The following is a 21,398-nucleotide window of genomic DNA, read 5'->3' on the forward strand; positions in this document are numbered from 1 at the left end:
AAGAGACACAGTACCGAAGGGGTCCGGTCTACATCTCAGGTCACTGGATGGTGTCCATGTCTCACGGCCGTACAGCAAGATAGGGAGCACCAGGACTCTAAAGACTTGGACCTTTGTCCTCTTACAAAGATATTGAGAGTGTCACACACCCCTTTCCAGCAACCTTATGACACCCCCATGCTCTCCCAAAGGACTTCAAAGGAAGAGGCACCAGAGACATGAATATCACTGCCGAGGTAAATGAACCTCTCCACGAGGACGACACTGAAGGAGGGTTGGTTGTTGGAGGGTTCATTGAAGGCCTGGACGTGTGCTCAGAAGGTACTTAATCCATCTGTCCATTTTCTATACCCACTTGTCCTATGCAAGGGCACAGGGCTATTAGTATGTTTTTGCATTCTGGGGGAAAAACACAATACCTTTGACAACATAGGGAGAGCAAGGACACAAATTTGGGCAAGAACAGAGACCGAAAGCCTGTTCCCAGACGTTCCCAGTGCTAACCGTTGTGCTACTGTAACAAAATCAGCTTCACTATCGGAATGCAGTACTTCACATTTTTACTAAGCATGAAAATCATGAAATATTAACCACAAGTCTCCATTCTATCAGCTCATAATCATCTCATCAGCTCAAATAACCAGACAGGCTGAAGTTTGACACTCAGTAGATCTTGAAATTTATTTAATTTTGCTTACTTGACTGAAAAACAGATAACTAAGACCAAACAAATAAAATAAAAGACAAGCGAGTACTCCATACTTTACACCTCAGTAGGCTAGTATAATTTACTCTACTTACTCAACATTTCTAACTGCCTCACTAAGCACAATTACACAATACCGATTGGCAGGACTAACATGGTCATGAAAAAATTACATTGAGCAGAAAGGAAATATAACACCAGACACTACACTACGCCACATCTAACATTTACACTTCTTCAGAGTAACCCAGCACCCAATGACGTAAACACTCATTTTACTCAAACTTTTGCTCCCGACATTTTTAAATCAGTATGAGAACCACATGCCACATGACTTCTCTTTGGTCCTTGACAAGTATACATATCAAACAACAAGTATATATAAAATAGAATTATCACAAGTATCTGATTTCGTTAACTTTAAGGAGTATGTTATAACTATCCAAGAGACTATTTACTTCTGTCATATGGCTTTGACGCTGATTTAATGTTTGACATTGCTTAAGAAAATAATTTTCTGTCTTTATTGAAACATATTGTGCTTTGAATCAGCCCTCCTATTTTGGAAATACTGTTTAAAACAGATTTCTGAGTAACCATTTTCGACTTCACCACATGAACCTTTCTACGTCTGAACTGTCAGGCCAATGGAAAGTCTTTCCAACAAAGATGTAGAGCGTCACTGCGTTGACTGCAATGTACAGGCCAAACTCTAGCAGCAGTCTGAGCACAGAGGCCAGCGGTGCATGGAGGCGGAACATCAGGTACGGAAGGATGAAGTAGCGGAACTCCAGGAGCTTCTGGGGCACCGTTGCCACCGTGAGACATGTGAAGAAGAGCAGGTTCCAGAACACAGACCTTGATTTCAGAGTCTCCATAAAGTTCCATGCGGCGAAGACGTAGCCTGGAACCAGAAGGTAGGGAACTAACTTATGTCTCTGAAAGATCTTCTTCCATACATAAAATGTATAATGCCTGTTATCTGAAACCAGATACTTGTGAACAAAGGTGAATTTCCACACTAGGAGCAAAACGACAGCAGTAGTAAAGATGTACAACACTGGTTTCCTTTTCAGGGAGTGTAGAAAGCTCACAATTTGTCCATAGGATAAGGAAGCAGGGATTGAGAACATTAGAGTAAATGAGAAGAAGTAAAACAGCTGAGGGAAGTGCAGACAAGCTTTGTGGCTGCTCCTGTCACCAACTACGATCCCACCATTTGCTACAACAAATCCAAGGAACCCGATCGCCACGGCGATGTAGGGCCACATCGTCAAAAGTAAAGTCTTTATGTTGCTTGGTGACATCATATACTGAAACAGGAAGACGATCGCTCTCCCGACACCGCTGACAGAGTGTGGAATTGGGGTGGGTGACTTTTCCTCCTTTTTCTTCGAGCGTTCGGTCCTCCAGGCTTCGTCCAGTTTCTGGGCCACCACAGAGCCAGCGCTAAATGCCACCCAGATGATGTTCGTCTGCCGGAACAGGATAGCTCCGACGCCAAAAAGGGCGGCGGCTTTGTGGCTCCCATACAAGGACATGAGGTAAGTAAAGAGGGTGAAGAAGGTGGAGCCAGCGTCAGTGTAGTAAAGAAATGTGAAAAAATACAGTACTGGGAAGGTTGATAGGGATAAGGCTAACAGCAATCTCCGAGATGTTGTGCGAGCCTAGAACAGAAAAAGTAACATCTTAAAGAATGTCACTATTGTATATACTGAGGCGTCTTACAATTAAACTTGAATCATGAATTAAGCATTCATAGATTTATTTATATTCTTTATTTCTATTACCTTATTTTTTTTTATTGAATATCGTTTCGGATTTGATTTCTATTTTGTCATTGCTACCTATGCTGGCCCTCATTTTGTTCCTTTCGTGTACAACACGTTTTGGAATTACGATAAACATCCTTTATCGACTTAAACGTTAGTTTTATTCAACAGGATTTAGAAGTAAAACTTATTTCTTACTTCAGCAGTAAAATCTACTCCGCCTTTTAATGTATAACTAATATCGACTTACAGTTTTTCCGAATTCCTTTTTAGAGGTATTAAACTATAGGGAAGGTTTTACCTTATCTTTCATGTGCAATTCGCATATGATGAGTGAAAGCAGGTAGAGATTTCCGCAATTAAAGAGCAAGTTGATGAAACGGAGCATCCCTGTGGAACAGACCACGTCTCCCGTCCAGCCAGCCAGCCATACCAGGGGCTTAATTAAGCCAACAGACACAAGATAAAGGCCGGGGAGGGTGGTGATCATGGGGTCCCACTATGTATAAACAAACGTCAGCATAAGAAAACGTAATACATGAGCAGTACTCCTGATGTAATTCATCCGTTACATTAATACAAATATAATTCTAATAGTATATACCTCGGTTAATTTCAGGTTGAAACACACCAGTTATTGAACCATAAACTAATAATAATAAATCTCCATCTACGCAGATGTTGGTTTACGATTAAATGAGAAATGGTCATTAAATTACGTACCTCGTTAAAAATCCCTTCACAATATTTCTGGGCTTGCGGTACGTGAAATATTTCATCCATATACGGCTCTCTTTGTTCTCGTGTTATTTTTGAAAACAGTAAGCAAGAAATAAGAAAGTTCGTGGTACACAGAGCAGTAAAAATATAAACTTCAAATCTCTCCATCTTTCTAAACCTCAAAGTATCGCTCCGAAACAATTCGTAGACAGCTCATCACATTCTTAGCGATGCGTTAAAAGCCTCCTGCAAATTCAGATGAAAGGAATAATTCCAAATATATTTTGACAGATGGCGTGTCCGTTTACTAAAACTTCCGTGTAGCAAACGCTAATGATTCCTCATAGTTCCCGAAGGTCCCTTAAAAAGTCGTTTTACTTGTTAAAGTGAATCAGTGAAGTATTAACGTACTTTTATCACTTAAAGGAGATACTATCTTCTTGAAAAGCCTATTCTCCTTACCCACAAAGATCACTTGAAAAATTTTTTTTTAAAGATACTGATTTCAGGTGGAAATATATATAGGCATAGCTTACAGTTTCAACAGTATTGTACAATACATGGTATAAACATTATGAAATACCTATATTATTTTAGTATGGAATGAATAACACAAGCACTTAAAATTAAACTGGTAATTATATTATATTGCAGTTTTAAACGTTACTATGTAAAAAATTCCACTTATAAAGGCATTAAAAACTACATGTACCATCAAAAGTTTAACCGCGACGGAATTCGTCACATGTTCTTCCGGGGGATGTTACAGCCAATCAAAAGTAAGCTGAAAATCACATGACCTTCCAAGCGGCCGTTCTCGTAGTTTGAAATGCATTGGACTATGTTTTTTTGAAGAGGAAGCAAGTTTATACAAGTATAATAACGAATGCATTGATTGGGGTTTTATCTTTGCCATTGTGTATTACTGTTTTACGAGGATACAGTTAACGTTCCTTTAAATGTAAGTTAATCGTAGATTTCGTAAGTAGAATTTCTGACGACGTGGTCAAAGTTAGCCATTTGAACTTTATAATTTATTTATAAGAAAGGTTCATATAAGGTGTATCGAGGAGAACATGCAGGCTCTCCTGAAAAATTGACTCTTATGACCTTTACTGACTTAGTGTGAGATGCGTACTGTGTTAGTTAATGCCTGTTTGAAGATGTGTTTTATACGTATTTTTCACATAGCCGATAAGATTAGCTAAGACTAAGAGCCCCTCTGTCCTTAAATAATTTGGGGTAGCACTGAATGAAAAGCAGAGTGAATGTTTAACTGAAAGGTGTGACCCCTTATCACGACAGATAAATGCAGATAAATTCACCAGATGGTGACTTTTTTGATATGTGTATTAATGGAAATGTGTTGTTTTATCAGACTGCGGTCCTCGACACAGTAGGATCTGTGACATGGCGTCCCAAAATAGCGCTGGTAAACCTGCCCTTATTTCTCCCTTTGAGAGGCGTGACAAAACTTTAACTAGATCCAGAACGCCTATAGCTGGGTAATTGTAATATTTGCCTGTAAATTAAAATGGCCTTTTCTGTCGTCGCAGATTTTATTCCACTGTCCGAGGAGCAGTTTGACTTTGACGTTTTGCTTTCTGCTTCAAGGTTTGGTTTGTTCACCGTTGAGTCTGTTAAACCTTCTTTCGTGCAGTCTTGCCCACAGCTGGCTGACAAAATGCTCAAAGAACATTAAAAGCTGTACCAAACTGGAAATAATGATCAATTTGTTTGTAAATTTAAAAAGAGGAGCATCCAGTAGCATTTATCTGTACTGTCTAGAGACTCTTCCGATCTTAAGAACTAATCATTTAATTAATGTACTGCTTAAATTGTGATTGTGATTCTCTTCCACCTCTTAGCATGCATTTCTTTGTATTCTTGCTGCATGTTTGTTCTTAGGATTTGAGTTGTGCAAGTCAAAAGCCTGTGGGGTGTAATTGTAAGCCATCTTTGCTTATAGTGGTGAGGAAGATGAGGTATTCCTGGATCCGGTCAAACACAAGGAGAAATGCATCTCTGTTGGGATTGAAACACGCACACAAAAGGACACCAGCAGTGGACATTCACTGGGAGAGGAGCCAAGCTGGAGCCCGCTGGCAGAGAATAATTTCATAGAGATCTCGAAGGAGGCCCATCTGCTAGCCCAGCAAATTGAGACGAGTAGTTTGGTCAGGCTGGCGGTGGAGGATGATGCCTCTAAAACTGCTGACGGCAAACAATTGGTAAAAGAAATGTTTGTGGAAGACTCCAGAGAGAAACTTGGCCTGTTTGGCAAGGCAGATCCCGCACTCAGTCCTATCAAACGAGACACCTTCTGCGTCCAGGATAGTCCCATGAAACAGCTTCCCCCAGCCATTCAGCATCGCCTCCTGAAGGCAGGAAGAACTGCTAGCCTTACTGGGACATCTGTCAGCACCTCCAGCCCGGTGAAAATGTGCAAAGTCCAGCCCAGGAGCACTCTGAGAATGAAAGCAGCCTTACCTCAGACTGGGGTGCTTCCCAGCAAACTGGCAGCTCCAGGAAAAACTCGGATATCTATGAAAACAAAACCTCCACCTTCAGACAAGAACAGACTTGCACCCCTGCAGAAGGTGCTAATTTCTTCCTATTGTTTAACGTTTTACATTAATGCCATAGCAGTGATTCCTCATGCATGAACTATCCTTGAGTGTTTCTTCTGTTAACAACTCTATGAGGTTGCAGCCATGCAAGATGCCCATGTTTTTTAAAGCAATTTTTAAAGTAAATGTTGGGTAGTTGAGGGTACATTACTCTACAAAATTTTACAGTGTAAGGGACCACAGCCTGAAATATTGGAGTACTGGAATTGATTCTCTCTGATCTTGTGTCCTTAGACATAAGTAATTTTATTGTGCATGATCTAACCCAGTCTTTCTCAAACAAGTCTTTGGGGACCACCCAGACGATCCACAAACGTGGGGGTCCCTGAGGACTGGATTGAGAAACACTTCCTTAACCAGTGCACTAGAGGAAAACCGAGGATGGTAGGATTCTGTTCCAGGTTTGACACTTTGTAATATGAAAACTGAAGCATCTGTGAAAAGCTTAGCGCTGAGATGCTTTTCTAGGCTAAGCTGGGACTGCAGCGGAGCCCCCGTGGCCGAAGCCTTAGTGCGGCCAGCTCCTCTGAGGATCTGCTGTCTGACACTGCCAGCGTAGCCTCTGATGTCAGCGACTGCTCTATCAACATTGGCAAGCCGGCAAAAAGGAGCTTTCCAGCTCTGAGGAAGGTACAGAGGGGTGATACAAAGAGCTTGCTGCCTAATATAATAAAGTAGGCAGGTTTTGTAGCTATGGTTTGAGACTATGGCCGTTTTCTTAAAGCTTTTCTGCTTAAACTCTTATTAGTCTGTAGATAAGGCTTTAGTAAGCACTAGATAAAGAATTGTTTTTGTGCGACGTACGCATTGGGAGGTCTTGTTTTTGAAGAGCATTGAGTAGCTAGCATGAAAATGAAGACATTTTGTTTGCAAATGCTACTTCCCTATTAAGTCTGGACACCAGAGACAAGTTCCTATGAAGGCTCAAGCGCTGTACGGCAAGATTGAAGATGGCAGGAAGACCTCGTCATCCTCCTCCTCAGTCTCCAGTTTGAATTCCAGTCTATCTGCCTCTCCCATGGGCAAAGGTAATCCATGTCTGGCGCATATTGCTGTGGGGGGTTCATTTGTCACAAGTCCGAATAGCCTAGAGGGTGAAATGTTCCCCTTCATTTCTGCAGGCAAGCTCAACACATCCTTAAACTTGAGTGTGAATGGCACACGGACGCGAGTGCCTTCAGGTGTCAGCAGACTGCTGAGCTCTGGGGTCCTGGGCAACAGCCATACTTCACCCGTTGTGGCCAGGAAGCCTGTGGAGCTGCAGCCCCGACAGACCAAGGCTACCCCTGTAAAGAAACTGGAGAGCAGCCCTCAGCACCCGATGTCCAGGCGCATCTCAGAGAGGTCCGCCTCGCTTCCCAGCATCCCCGGTGCCTCCACCCGGACCAGCAGTGCTGTGAAAGTCAACCCCAAACCTAAATGTGTCGTTCCCCCAACTCCAACAGGTCAGTTCAAAGGACCACAGATGTCAGAAGGTCAGGATTTTCTCTAATTGGCCATCAATCCCAATACTTGGCTCCATAATTGGTCAGATCAGTGTTCATGTGTATTTTAAATCATGTCACATGATGCAGTCCACAAACTAATGTTAAATTTAAATCACAAAGCTGTTATTATAGCAAAATAGTCTACAAACATTTTTTTAAGAAGTCTTTCTCTATCTATGGCAGTTACATGCCCTGATCCATCAAAAACTGTGAAGCCAAGAAAGTTGATGTCGGCTTGCAGTCTTGAAAGGTAAGGGAATGAAATCGACCTGATGACATGCTTTCCTGTATAAGGTTTTGCCGGATGCTGTTCTTAGAGTTGCAAAGGGGCGCAGTTTCTACAAACGTTCCATTCCATAGGAAATTAAGCTGAGGAATTCTGGGAATACTCCAAGTTGGAAACCTTCCATAGGAAACGGGAATATATGGGGAGTTAATGGAAAATTCCCAGAACCCTAGCTGTGCTATCCTTATGTGCTAACGGTGTAATATTTTTCAGCCTTAATCAGAATCCAGGTGCTCTGGAAGTGCCTCAGACTCCTGGAGGACTGGGGTCTGCACAGTCCAAGTTGAGGCGAGTCTCTGCGCTGCCCACTCCAGTGAGTCGGCGACTCTCAGGGATCCCTATGCTGACCCCCAAAAGCCTGACACGGCCTGGCAGGCTCAGCCAGGCCAGCGAGAAAGAGAAGCTTCCAACCTCTGCGGGGAAGGTCAACCGGGAGAGGTGAGACAAGGCCGTCGGAGGCTCTCCCCAATAGGGGAGGGTAATTTGGGAAAAATATCTTCTTTTTCCCCCCTCCCCAAGCGGGATCACAATCTTATAACAATTCTTTTTTCATGTTCATTTTTAAGATTTTAACATTTTGCACGTTAACAGTACAACCAAACGAATTTCCCTCCTTTAAATAAATAACCCTACATAGTAATAACACATATTTTTTGTTTTGCGTTTTATCTTTTGATGTGGTTAAGGTTTGTCGTGTTGCCCTCCTTTATCATGTTGAATGGCAGAGTGGAAAAAATCCAAGACATTGTCTGCTATTTGCTATTACTGTTACATTGGCGCGTCAAAACGTTGGCTGACAAAACAGCTATAGACGCGTGTATGAGCCATGTGCACTGTAGCACGATGCTAATGATCTCTCAATAAGGGCAAATTTGAGACATTTTAATAATTCATGATCTAATATTGTCAAATTGCACATCCCTAGTCTCCCCAGACCTCGTAAAGTCCTGCTAAACGGTGGAGAACAGAGGATGTGACACGTCAGCAATAAGGCAGCAATGGCATGCAATGTGTAAACTAGTAGCCTAATATTTGTTTAGTATTTGGTAATAAATAATTTATTTCATATTTCAGGCTAGTAGACTGTTAGGCTTAGGGATGTCCAATTATTATTCATGGAATTTGTGAGAATTTTCCACCCCTAACCCTCTCATGTGAAGGGGTGACTGTACATTAATATTGGTGTTTGACTGTGCTGCATGGTATTTGACATTTGAATCAGTTTCATTAGTGCATCAGTTTTCCCACAATCCTTTTCTGACACTGAGGGTCTCCCACTAGCCCAGTGCCACAGATGACCCAGAGGATGAGTTCCCAGGAGCCAGAGTGTCTTCCCAGCAAAGACACCTCTGACTCGGCCCAGCTGCAGCCCTATTCCCTGTCCTTCTCCCTGGAGGATGAAACCCCGGGCGCTGTGGCCGCCCCAAACTCCCCAGCATGCACTTCTAAGCTGACGGCGGAGTGTCCCGCCGAGCTCAGTCCACAGGACGCAGACCCCGCCAGCCCAGAGGGGAGCGGAGAGGTGCCTCAGGGTGATGCTGAAAAGACGCCTGAAAACGAGGTAATGATGGTGTTCTGCTCCTGGTGGACTAAGCAGGCGTGACGATTCGCCGAGCTGTTGGTAGTATGTTCTCGGTTAATCAGGTGGTGCAACTGTTTTCCCAGGTTTTGCTTGTGGATGCTCCAGCCCCTGGGTTGAAAATGGAAGAACGGCTTCTTATTGACCTCTCAAACACCCCAGACCTTATTAAAACTGCTCAGATTAAGCCCCCTAGTGGACAGGTAAAAGTATTGCTTTTATTATTCGTTTTAATTGTAAAACAATGTGCTCGGTACTTCAGTGTGTAAATGGGTTTTCTTCCTCCAGTTAATCGATCTGAGTTCTCCGTTAATAACCTGGAGTCCAGTGGATAAGAAGGAGAATGTGATGGACAACGCTCCTCTGATCAACCTGTCATTTTAATCTATGTGTCTGTGATATTTCTGTTTCGATAATAAAATAAATGAAAGATACTGTAACAACAATGTGTTAAAGAAATTCTGAAGGCTAGAAGATTTCCATGAGAACATGTAGTAGTAGTGGGATCTTAATTATGTGTAATTTTGAATGATGAGCTCACAGATGGAATGTGTTTAAATCCATTTTCATGTCTGTGATGTTGCATAGGTGTACTGTATAAGTTCCCTAGATTTTTGTTTTCTCTTAAATTAGTTATTTACAAATAAATGCTGATTAAGTTAAAAACGATGTGACTGTGATTTTATTCTGAACTTTTGGGAAAGGGGGGTCATGCTGGGAACTTCACCTTAATGGTTCTGCTCCATCTGGGGGGGGTGTCGGCAGTGTATTAGTATGAGCTCCACAAACCATCTGCAGAGATAGTGTAGTTCTTGGGATAGTGACAGACAGATGCAAGGAAACTGTGTGTGTGTGGGCGTGCGCTTATTTCAGTGAGAATATACCATCTTGCTGTATTAAAATGGTGAAAGAAAGAGGATAAAAGTAATATTACATCTCCAACATTGTAAATTCTAAAACTTATAATTCGGTCTGACAAACTACTTTTGACCAAATATACATTTCAAATTGCTCTGAGCTGTTTGGCTTGAAAGGGTCACATTGACATTTGTAGCACAGTTAATCTTGCTGTAAGGTCAATCACGCTGTAAGGAAGTAATACATATTTCAGGTTCTTCTGAATGATGTATAAATAGACAACGGGCAGTTTGTTCTGGCTCGAAGGAACCACTGGTGTTAACTTGCAGCCGAACGACAATACTGACACGCACCCTCTTCAGCATTTTTAACGCAGTACTAATCTGTTGTCTACCGTTACCAGCCCATAGCCTATATGCACGCTGTATTTGAAAGAAAAGAAAATTTCCCTTTTTGAATTTGAAGATATTCCTCAATTCTTGTCTGTAAAAGAATTATTCGTCTCTTGCTCGATAAACCGTTCAACAAAAAGAAAATAAATGTACCAAATGCAAAAAATGTACCAAAAAAAACTCTTGGCGTATCAGGTATTGATAAATGAGCCATTAGAGGCTTTTTACATATTTTAAAAAATATACTTTTCATAAATAGAAGTTCTACACCAGGCGGATCACTTGACAAGCAAGTGAAAGTGCAGCGGAACGCAGGACGGTCCTGCAGCGCGCCGTGTTGCGGGAGGGACGGTATAGTCACGCGGACGCTTAAACATGGCGGCCTCCGTCAAGGGTGTCGTGCAGCATTGATTCACTGTTGACATGAGCACGTGTAGCTAGAGTCGTGCTTTTCAAGTGGCTGTAACAACCATGGGCGTTGTGAGACACGTCGTGTGTGCCTTGTCAGGAGGCGTGGACAGCGCCGTAGCGGCTCTTCTGCTGAAACGCACAGGTAGTTTGGTCTCTTAACACCGGACATTGCCTACGACCGGCTGGTTATTTACAGGCGATTTTTGTTGACATCAAGGAAACCATTGAAATATGCATGCTTTTAGTAGTACTGAAAGTAATAAAGCGTGATCTAACAGCACTGACGTCGGGGATGACTGACATTGTTTTTAGGGTACCATGTAACAGCAGTTTTCATGAAAAACTGGGATTACCTTGAGGAGAGAGGCGTCTGTACCTCCGAGCAGGACTGTGAAGATGCCTACAAAGTGTGTCAGATACTAGACATGCCTTTTCATCGGGTGTCTTTTGTCAAGGAATACTGGAATGAAGTCTTCAGGTGACGAGTTTTAATGTATGCTTGGCACTTTTGTTCAAAGCCACGAGTTATATCCATGGTTATATGCCAGTTCCGTAAAAAGGCTTAGTGAAGCACAGTGACATGTTAGCTACTTGCTTTTTTTTTTTTTTTTTTAACAGCTGTAGAGACTATAATAATGTCCAAAGATTGTTTAATTACAATGGCAGGTGTTTGCTTTGGATATTAAAATGTGTTTTGGTTGTACACGCTGTGGATATTATAATAGTGTCAGTATCCCATGTTTGTAGTTTCATATAGTGATGGCCAAATGAAGCTCCATGAACCATTTGCTGTATTTTCTGCCCCCACCAGATGGCGCTTATGGTTTGCTTTGGGGTATGCTTTGAGCCCTTTTACGAACAGAACTTCAATTGGCTAGCACTAGTTTGATATATTAATAAAATAAGCTTTTTAAGAATATGCAATTTTGTCTCTGTTTGCAGTAACCTTTTAAAAGAGTACCAGAATGGCAGGACACCCAATCCTGACATATTATGCAACAAGCACATTAAGTTCAGTCACTTCTTCCAATACGCCATCGACACCTTGGGTAGGTGGAGCTGAGATCCTGTCATCTACCCGCCTCAAAAAATTAGTGCTCTTCAGTTGTATTGTTATAACAACCCATCCTTACTTTCCCTTTAGAAGCGGATAAATTCAGGTGTAATTAATGTGACTCCCCTCGGTGCACGCAGGTGCTGATGCCATGGCGACAGGCCACTACGCCAGGACATCCCAGGAGGACGATGAGGTCTTCCAGCAGAGACACACCCCCTCTCGCCAAACTCTATTCAGGGATCGGTTTGAGATCAGAAATCGTAAGCAAATTTCCTTTTAATTTTCACTTATTTAACACAGTCCTTTCCGTTGTTTGTGCCACACTTTCACTTTGCCTCTTTTAGGGTTGCATTTTATTACGGTTCTTAGTCCTTAATTGATTTATTCAAGACTGATTGACATCTAATGTACAGCATAATAATGTAACCTGTCATAGTTGTGCATTGACTTTTCTCATTAATTAACTGCTGTCTTTCTCAAAGCGGTAAGGCTGTTTCAGGGAGCAGACCTCTTTAAGGACCAGACGTTTTTCCTCAGCCAGATCTCCCAGAATGCACTACGGCACACACTCTTCCCACTGGCGGGGCTCACTAAGGACTTTGTGAGGAAGTTGGCAGCAGAAGCAGGCCTCCATCACCTCCTAAAGAAGAAGGAGGTAGTGTCACCAGCCATTTGCTTAGCTACAGTATCGTCAGCGTTAGAAACAGTGTAGCGCCATTTGCAGACTGCTTCGTATAAGTAATGCAGCATTGTGACCTGGAAAATTTAATTCTGTGCAATAATGATGGTGTGATTAAAGTGAATATACCTCACGATGGTTGTTTTCTACTTTCTAGAGCATGGGAATTTGCTTTATTGGAGAAAGGAACTTTGATGATTTCATTTTGGAGGTACAGCACATTGCTAAAGTCATGAAAAACAAATTCAGCCATGTTTTTTTTATCAGTTTTACACTCTTCAAAGATGTGTAGGCCTGCTTGCTAAATTTATAAACTAATATGAAGAATATACATTAACATTCTGTCATTTTCTTAGTATTTAGAACCCCAGCCTGGGAACTTTGTCTCAATCGATGATGGGAAAATCATGGGGGAGCACAGAGGTCAGGAAAAAAAAATCGATAGTGAAGATCGGAAATACGCAACACTTCCATTTTACAGCACTTACGGATTTTACTGATTTAATGCTGTTTGCCTTCCCCAGGCTGGTTTACCGTCACGTTGGGTCAGAGAGCAAGGATCGGAGGACAGAAAGATGCCTGGTTCGTGGTGGACAAGGACGTCACCACACGAGAAGTGTTTGTGGTAATGGTGCATTGCTAATGCGTTTCAGTCAGTCAGTCAGACAGACGGACGAATAAATAGATAGACTTGACTGATTGATGCTTTATTAATCCTGAAAGATATTGCCGGTTTACAGTAGGACAATATACATCTAGACAGTAACAAAAATGGGGTGGGTCTTTGGTCTGTGTGGGTGGCACATCCTGTCATGGGATGATGTCGGTCATATTAGGGAGGAGTTTCCATAGTAACATGTAAGACATACAGCTGTTCTCCATGGACAGATTCCTGACTGATTTTAATATTTCCGTCAGGCTCCAGGCACCAATCACCCAGCGCTGTACCGGGACACCCTAAGAACCAACCGCTTCCACTGGATCGCCGAAGAGCCGCCGGCGGGACTGGTCCACACCAAAATGATGGATTGCATGTTCCGTTTCCAGCACCAAATGCCTCTCAGTGAGTCCGGCTCCCCGCGAAGCTGCTGTACCTGAACGTGCTCTCCGCAGATTGTTCCAGTGACATAACTGGTGCTTTTTTTTTGTCCAGCACCGTGCACTGTGGTCCTGAATCAGGATGGATCTGTTTGGATCACGATCGCTCAGCCTATCAGGGCATTAACTCTGGGGCAGGTGAGTTCAGTTTTCCCCAGAGAAATGCAAAATACCTTTTTGGAATACATGTTGCCTGAATAGGGTGTAACAAGAAAAATACAATTAATTTTGTTAATATTTAATATTAATATTAGGTATGAATATTTATAAACATGTGACACATATTCATATCATAACTCAACTGTGACTGGACTGGATTAATGCATATGGAAAATGGATGGATTACGTAATATTCCCTTAATGGTTCCAATATATTCCCAGATATCTCTATCTAGTTAGACCCTGTGTCATGCTGACCTCCCACCATGGAGAAGATTAGGGTACGCTTTGTTAGTGCAGAGAGTGCCCCCCTGTGGTCAAATGAAATCTCAGCACTGGAAGAGATGTAGGGGCGGAGGTTCTGATAGGCTGCCCATTTGACTACTTCTCATTGGATGAGGCTTCCGGGGGCGGAATGCTAAGCCAACTGTTAGATAGGCCATGTTTTCTGTTACATGCGCCTGCCTGTCTGTACGGTACTCCTGTGGTATCGCGCTCATTCTCTCAGTGGTTTGTATTGTTATGCCTCCCCCTGTTGGTCAGACCTCGCATTTACACCTGTCTTGGATCAGTTTGCAGTACTCTACAGAGGGGACGAATGCCTGGGCAGCGGGAAAATATTGCGCCTGGGGCCGACGCAGCACACCCTGCAGCATGGCCGGGAACGCATGAGCACCCTTGCTGACAGGAACCAATCCCCAGAGCCGGCCAGCTGAAGACCTGTCATGTGACCTCACATCGCAAACACTGCCCGTTTCACACATTGTGCACGGAGATGGAGTATGCTGGCCAGCTGACTAGGGACCTGTTCCATTTTTGTGCATGATACAGATAAAGTAATTTTATTATTATTTAAGAATTGTTCGGTGGGTTAATGAGAATGAAGTTCTCACAGCAATAATAATGTGTACATGAAATTTATAAAAAAAAATTACAATGGCATCTTTTTTTCCTGTTTCGGTGTATTTTAAACCGTTATACTTATCGTTCAAGTACTAGGGGCCAAATAATGCCACTGCTCTATGTTGGAAGTGACTCACATGGGAGACACTATGACCTCACAGCTTCCGGGTTGTGGCCTAAGGTCACACTCAGGAGCTCTTAATGGTCCCCATGTGCTCACACGGGTTTGCTCCCGCAGTCTAAAGACAAGCGGTTAGTGAGCAGGTGCCTCTGTCTGGCCCACAGTGTGACTGTGTGCACGTTTGGCCTATGATGGACTGGCACCCTGTCCAAGGGCTCCCCAGCTTTGTACCCAGTGGGCTATCAAGTACAGCTTTAGTGCTGTTCATTAGAGGTAGAGGAAAGGAGCATTCTCTGATTACAGTGTGTAGTGGGCAACGTACTATAATCGTTTGGGGATGGCATTAATACCCCATACTGTGTCCCATCTTAACAACAAATTTAAACCAACCTTATATTGAAAAACAAATAGCTAGCTTCATGTTTCCATTTTTAACTCTTTAAACTGTTAAAATGCTCTTCATTTTAATTATAAATGTCATTATAAATTGCACATTAGTCCATGTTTAAAAATCAATGATGAAACATGCTTTTTGCCTCACTAGTATGCTACTTCTGGACAAGAGCATGTGCTAAATAAAAGTAAGATGTAAATATGCAATCAATAGTCTATCACAGGGGTCACCAACATGGTGCCCACAGGGACCAGCATCCCCCCAAGGACCACATGAGTCGCCCGCGAGCCTCACCTCACCAGTGAGCAGCGTCTAAAATTTAATTTTATCCTCTTGCTATTCTTCTTTAAACACATTTGCATTTATATAGATTGGAATCTAAAAAATAGCATTTAAAACATGTTTATTATACATCAAGTTTAGATAAGTTTAGGAGGGTGTTTCGAACTGGTAGCCCTTCGTATGGCTCAGAACCTGCGAAGTAGCTCTGTTTCAAAAAGGTTGGTGATCCCCTGCTCTAGAATCACGGGCAGTTCTTGGGGGGCAGTGGCCTTGTGACAACATGCAAAGCGAAGCTAACCACAGCACCAAAATAATCAAACTTGTGGAAGCAAGACCAGAAATCCGAATGGGTCACTTGAGGTTGCTTTTTGTTACTGTGTACTATAACTGTCCTGTTAAATATGGGTCCTCAGTAGCCAGTTTATCCAAAGAGGGGTGGCTGTTTCTGTGGTGCGGGAACCTAGAATGGCACCAACAATCACGGCACATTGCCAAACACTTACACATCTGGGCCATATGAGCGCTTCTAATACTCAGCCCACTCAGCGACTGAAAGTCATCACCCCTACTGTCTGCCGCGTGTATTTACGGTCACAAGATTCGCTGTTTAGTGGAGCAGCCTATTCGCTTTAGCGAGCCAGTTTTTGGTATCTCCACTAGGCTACACTGTTTACAATATTATAGCAGCATTATGAGTAGGAGTGCATGTCTGACCAGCATGATACAAGTGGCAGAAAATAAAAAGGTTGGGAAGGGCCATTGTTCATCCTCTTAGGCTCTTATGTTTGTGTAGCTCTTTATCCGGTGCTAACGTGCATTTATTACGGATTCCTCACTGGAAGCTCAACCTAGCTGCACTTCTGCCTACATTGGCCCCATAGCAGATGCAAGCAGTTGATACATTGACATCACTATACGTGGCTTGGGACAGAAACGTCTGTTAAATTGGGTGGCACAGTGGTGCAGTGGTTAGCACTGTCACCTTGATTCGAGTCTCCACTGGGGTTCCATGTGTGTGGAGTTTGCATGTTCTCCCCGTGCCGTTGTGGGGTTTCTTCCAGGTACTCTAGTTTCCCCCCACAGTCCAAAAAACATGCTGAGGTTGATTGATGTGATTGTGTGTGTGTGTGTGTGCACCCTGTGATTGGCTGGCACCCCGTCCTGGGTTGTTCCCTGCCTTGTACCAGTAGCTCCCAGTATAGGTTTTTGGACCCCCTGTGACCCTGAATTGGACAAGAAATTTCTGGAAAAGAATGGATAGACATCTGTTAAATTAATATAAATGTATTCAAACAACTGGACCACTTGTTCAGACTGGAAACCTGTGTAAACAAAGTCCGCTTTTACTGTATTGTTTTATTCTTTCAGGGAATGCAAGAAAATGAACCAGAACCATTTCGTGGAACTGAAAAGTACCACAAAGGTGATGCGTATCGCAAGCGTTCTCCCAGCAATCCAACTCACGTACGATGCTAAGCAGTGGGCAGATTCAATAGGGGAGCACCAGTGTCCTGGGCTGTGCCTTCAAAGGACACATTGTGATCTACAAGGTCAATATGGCTAGCTGGCTAATCAGTAAATGGATACCACTGCTTTATCAGCTGGGACATCAACGGAATTGATGAACAAGCTGACCCAAGCTTACGGTATTGCAACATAATTCAACAGATAAAAAGTTCAAACATGACCGCACATATATCTGTATTAATAGTTATGCAGCGTGACGTTAAGTCTGCTTTTTCTGTTTATATAGGCCTATTTGTATTTCCGTTCATGAGCAAAACATTATCTATCCTCGTTCACTAAGATGCGGAACAGGTACCAAAGTGAACTATCACTAGGCAACCACTTTGTTGCTTGGAGACAATTCCTTGTTATTTAATTTCAAGGATCAAACAGATTTGTGTTGAATGATTTGTAGGTTATAAAACGCACTAAGTCCGCAGTTTTTTGCCAGTGCGAAACGGCTGGCTGTGCTTCTTCGATGGAAGAGCGATTCAGGTAGTGAGGGTTTTTTGCATGTCCCGCAATATCCCCCCTCCGTTTATCACGAGTCCATTGGGCTTTTATTTCTGCCATTAGCGCCGATATGAACAACCGATCCATCCTTGTCGCGCAAGTGCGGGATCTCTTTTGGTACATTAGGTGATCAAAGCCGGTTAAACCCTGGGAGTCATGATACTGGGGATTCCGGGGAAGCCCGTGGAGCTTCAGGAACAGCGTGACATTGGGGGTAGAGGGGCGATGCCCCCGCAGACGCTCGATACGCCGGGCGCCTCCTCCCCAGGGGGCGGGACTGATTTCACTGCCGCAGCAGTGCTGGGGCAAAGGCAGCCAAGGTGAGGGGTAATGGAAAAGTGCCGATAGCATCTCCAAAGACGTCCCCTGACCCCAGTGGTTTTCATGTACGTGTTGGAGTGCAAGAGAATGGACAGAGATCCGGGAGGGGGGCAAGATAGTCACCCCCATAGATAATAAGGTATACCCCCACCCTCAGGGAGGTACCGGGGAACGGAGATGCATTAGTTGTCCAAGAAAACATTAACGCAGGAAATAAATTATTTTTTTGATAATCATCAATTTGATTTGCGATATTAATCTCTTCGTTCTTGTAAACATGGGATCACCTTCTAAGTTTTTCACGACACAGCTATCGAGGCTGAATCTAATCTAATAAAACTGGGAAGATTCTCATTGACTGATGATTTCCAGTTAACATTTAGGAAACACATCCGGAGGAGTTATGCACTGGAAATACTAATAAGGTACCTTTCTGCACGAAAAGCATGAGAGACCGAAAATTACAGAAAAATTCGATGGCTTCATGGTTTTTACTTCACCACAACGTCTGAACTCAGGGCAGTGCAAAAATCAATATTCTGGAATTGCAATTCAAATAATACTTTGCACCAAAGTGTTCCTAATGTTCGCCTTATCGCTCATCTGTTGTCATTCATCAATATCTATGTGTGCTATATGCATCTGAGAGGCACATCACAGGCAGAGGGCTGGATAATGACCGTTAATCGCTTCCTGTCCTAAGCCTGATACTTTCCAGTAATGATTCCCAGCTGGCTCACGTGAAACTGCGTGAAGGACTCTAAACGGGCCAGTTTGACTGAGAAGGGGAAGTTTTAGGGAAAGAGTGGTGAAAAAGCAGAAGCTGGTTTGTCTTACCTGTTGTTTGAACTGAATTACTACTGAATTCTGTTCGTTTCAGTATTACTTAAGAGTTAGTGTTTCTAGGGAGCCAAAGAACGTTTCTGTGTTTGTATTAATTTCTGCATCACTTTACAAAGAGCTGCTTTCATTGAAATGCACGCAGAAAGCACACACTGAAAACGTAACATTGACCTCTATTTTCAAAAGCCCAAAAAACACTATTTTGTGCAACACTGATGTGGAGGGAGCCTGGTTGATTTCAAGTTAAATGGAGCATGGATGCGGGGCGGCATGGTGGTGGAGCACTGTTGCCTCACACCTCTGGGACCCGGGTTCGAGTCTCTGCCTGGGTCACATGTGTGCGGAGTTTGCATGTTCTCCCCATGTCGTCGTGGGGTTTTCTCCGGGTACTCCGGTTTCCCCCCACAGTCCAAAAACATGCTGAGGCTAATTGGAGTCGCTAAATTGCCCATAGGTGTGAATGTGTGAGTGAATGGTGTGTGAGTGTGCCCTGCGATGGGCTGGCCCCCCATCCTGGGTTGTTCCCTGCCTCGTGCCCATTGCTTCCGGGATAGGCTCCGGACCCCCCGCGACCCAATAGGATAAGCGGTTTGGAAAATGGATGGATGGATGGATGGAGCATGGATGCCTTTTTTTTGCACAGGTTCAAGATTTATTACACATGCATAGGACAGGTAGAGCGGTATATGTTTTGCATAGCAAAATGCACAGGGGAGAAATGATGGCAAAAATTCCAGAATGCCTGTTTATTATAAGGGCTACAGGATGTTCAATATTGCATATGTGCCCGCTGGAGAAAATTCAGCTGCCAGAACCTTTGCACTGGAATGTTTAATAGGTGTTTGCAACAAATATTTTTAAACGGTTGACATTTTAGGGGTTGGAAACAAAAAGAAAACAGTTTATGTTCATAGTGTTCTGAACATGTCAGCCTGTGATTATCACACTGCTTTGATAAACATGTCATGGAACAGAATGCGGAGTACAGAGCCAAGCTCAATTGCTTTAAAACAATTAACCATGGCCACTCACACCAAGGCGGCGAAAAAGAGGTTACATGAAACCTGTTCAAGCAACTTGCACCAGTCTTGTTTAGGGGAACCCTTCCGCGACTATTTTTAGGCATGCAGAACTTGGAAAGACTGTCATGATTATTTTTATCCATCACGCATATGCACTAGGTAGACCTCCCGCGTCAGCTTCGATGCAGACGTCACAGTGCGTCCCACACATCTTAAACACCGGGCCGGGGAATTATCAGCTTCAACTGCGGTTTAATGCACATCAAATAAAAAAAAAAAAAAATAGGATGAAATTCTCTCAAGTTGCCAGATCAAGTGGCCGCCTTTGCCGCGGAATTCGTTTTGATGTGTGGAAGGCCTGTTGCCATGGATACCATTAGTCTTATGATGCGTGTGACTGCGTCTTCATAGAGGCTTTGGAGCAGGATAACATCATCAGTCTTTTCCAGAATAGCTGAAAACAAAATCGGCATGAACCTGGACAAAAAAGAATTCTCGCTCCATAACTAGTGATTTGATTTAAATAATAATGTTATTTTAAAATATGTTAAGTGGACAGTTTATTAGGTATACCTGCTAGCTGTTGCAAACAGCCAGCTCTTCCAAACAGTAAATTATGTGGCTGTAACTGAATACACAGAGCACACAGATAGGGTGTTACTTCCTGTGCTGCTAAGTATGAGAGTGGCTGACATCAGTGATCCAAGTTATTTTGAATGTGCTGTGATTGTTGGCGCCGAACGTGGTGTTTCCCACGTCTCAGAAACACGTCTCCCTCCTGGGATTTTCACACAATACAGTGTCTAGAGTTCACAGAGAGTGGCGCAGTAAACAAAAAAGCATCCTCGCTAATGGCAGAGGTCGGAGAAAGATGGCCAGACTGGATAAAGCACACGGGAAGACCACGAGTACAAAAAAATTACATCTCGGTACAGCAGCGGTGTGCAGGAAGGGGTGTCAGAAGCTCAGAAAGTTCTGGAAGCAAAAGTGGGTCCTAACCCATATTAGATGGGTGTACCTACTAAAACGGCCGTTGAGTGTATATACTTCCACCACATGTACTCTAACTGAATGTCAGCAAAACAAAGGAGCTGATTGTGGACTACAGGAGGCAGTGGGGCTCTTACACACCTGTCTACATCAGTGGTGCTACAGTGGAGAGGGTGAGGACCTTCAAATACCTCGGCATCCACCTACAGGAGGACCTCACCTGGTCCACACGCACGTGCTCTGGTCAGCAAGGCGAGGCAGCGGCTCTACCATCTGAGGCAGATGAGGAGGTTTAAGGTCTCTCCTGCTGTCCTTAAGGCCTTCAACTCGATTTTACATTCTATTTTGTGTTTAGCAACAACAAATGTTGCCAGATAGTGGAATTTTTTTTGTATATCCTGATAGATTCTGTGAAAGTTAGTGTTGTAAAGGCATCATTTTTTTTCCCTCAATCTATTTAAAAGACAGTGTTAATTTACTCGCATCATTGTGACGTGTCACACATTTCATCATGGTTTATGGTTTTTGCGTCAAACATCAATCTTCGATCAAAAAATATTTTTTATGCTTTCAGCATTTTACATATTTTTTTTTTTTTGGCAAACTTTATCCAAAACAACTTAAATATCCAAAGCCAATTATTAGGTGTCATGACCCGGCTCGTCGGCT

At 43.1% G+C, this 21,398-nt stretch overlaps 3 protein-coding genes across 4 annotated transcripts; 2 read left to right on the forward strand and 1 right to left on the reverse strand.

Moving 5' to 3' along the window:
- Positions 1-650: 650 nt before the first annotated feature.
- On the reverse strand, positions 651-3,645 carry alg10 (ALG10 alpha-1,2-mannosyltransferase). Its single transcript, XM_049009441.1, has 3 exons — positions 3,202-3,645; positions 2,780-2,977; positions 651-2,373 (listed from the first exon to the last, which is right to left on the reverse strand). The coding sequence occupies exons 1-3, from the start codon at positions 3,364-3,366 to the stop codon at positions 1,315-1,317; spliced, it is 1,422 nt and encodes a 473-aa protein (XP_048865398.1). The 5' UTR covers positions 3,367-3,645; the 3' UTR covers positions 651-1,314.
- A 359-nt stretch (positions 3,646-4,004) lies between these two features.
- Positions 4,005-9,846, forward strand: gtse1 (G-2 and S-phase expressed 1). Of its 2 annotated transcripts, none has more exons than XM_049009538.1 (12): positions 4,005-4,159; positions 4,577-4,630; positions 4,755-4,812; positions 5,168-5,798; positions 6,297-6,458; positions 6,721-6,856; positions 6,950-7,303; positions 7,499-7,565; positions 7,815-8,039; positions 8,883-9,162; positions 9,267-9,383; positions 9,469-9,846. In XM_049009538.1, the coding sequence occupies exons 2-12, from the start codon at positions 4,609-4,611 to the stop codon at positions 9,562-9,564; spliced, it is 2,148 nt and encodes a 715-aa protein (XP_048865495.1). In that variant the 5' UTR covers positions 4,005-4,159; positions 4,577-4,608; the 3' UTR covers positions 9,565-9,846. The 2 variants fall into 2 exon arrangements, with proteins under 2 accessions (XP_048865495.1, XP_048865497.1); XM_049009540.1 differs by having other exon boundaries at positions 6,950-7,273.
- Positions 9,847-10,784: 938 nt separating this feature from the next.
- trmu (tRNA 5-methylaminomethyl-2-thiouridylate methyltransferase) lies at positions 10,785-15,451 on the forward strand. Its single transcript, XM_049008507.1, has 11 exons — positions 10,785-10,983; positions 11,154-11,319; positions 11,784-11,890; positions 12,036-12,158; positions 12,381-12,553; positions 12,735-12,788; positions 12,934-13,000; positions 13,102-13,202; positions 13,496-13,640; positions 13,731-13,813; positions 14,407-15,451. Exons 1-11 carry the CDS (start codon positions 10,902-10,904, stop codon positions 14,548-14,550), a joined length of 1,245 nt encoding a protein of 414 aa, XP_048864464.1. The 5' UTR covers positions 10,785-10,901; the 3' UTR covers positions 14,551-15,451.
- Positions 15,452-21,398: the final 5,947 nt, after the last annotated feature.

Source organism: Brienomyrus brachyistius, chromosome 3, assembly GCF_023856365.1.
Source record: "Brienomyrus brachyistius isolate T26 chromosome 3, BBRACH_0.4, whole genome shotgun sequence".
NCBI lineage: Eukaryota > Metazoa > Chordata > Actinopteri > Osteoglossiformes > Mormyridae > Brienomyrus > Brienomyrus brachyistius.

Excerpts from the sequence above, each read along its gene's own strand:
- trmu (XM_049008507.1), top strand. The coding sequence starts at position 10,902 with ATGGGCGTTGTGAGACACGTCGTGTGTGCCTTGTCAGGAGGCGTGGAC. Across the intron at positions 11,891-12,035 it reads ATACGCCATCGACACCTTGG|GTGCTGATGCCATGGCGACA; the intron begins GTAGGTGGAGCT and ends CGGTGCACGCAG. Across the intron at positions 12,789-12,933 it reads TTGATGATTTCATTTTGGAG|TATTTAGAACCCCAGCCTGG; the intron begins GTACAGCACATT and ends TCATTTTCTTAG.
- alg10 (XM_049009441.1), bottom strand. The coding sequence starts at position 3,366 with ATGGAGAGATTTGAAGTTTATATTTTTACTGCTCTGTGTACCACGAAC. Across the intron at positions 2,978-3,201 it reads GTGAAGGGATTTTTAACGAG|TGGGACCCCATGATCACCAC; the intron begins GTACGTAATTTA and ends GTTTATACATAG. Across the intron at positions 2,374-2,779 it reads AATTGCACATGAAAGATAAG|GCTCGCACAACATCTCGGAG; the intron begins GTAAAACCTTCC and ends TTTCTGTTCTAG.
- gtse1 (XM_049009538.1), top strand. The coding sequence starts at position 4,609 with ATGGCGTCCCAAAATAGCGCTG. Across the intron at positions 6,459-6,720 it reads GCTTTCCAGCTCTGAGGAAG|TCTGGACACCAGAGACAAGT; the intron begins GTACAGAGGGGT and ends TTCCCTATTAAG. Across the intron at positions 6,857-6,949 it reads TGCCTCTCCCATGGGCAAAG|GCAAGCTCAACACATCCTTA; the intron begins GTAATCCATGTC and ends TCATTTCTGCAG.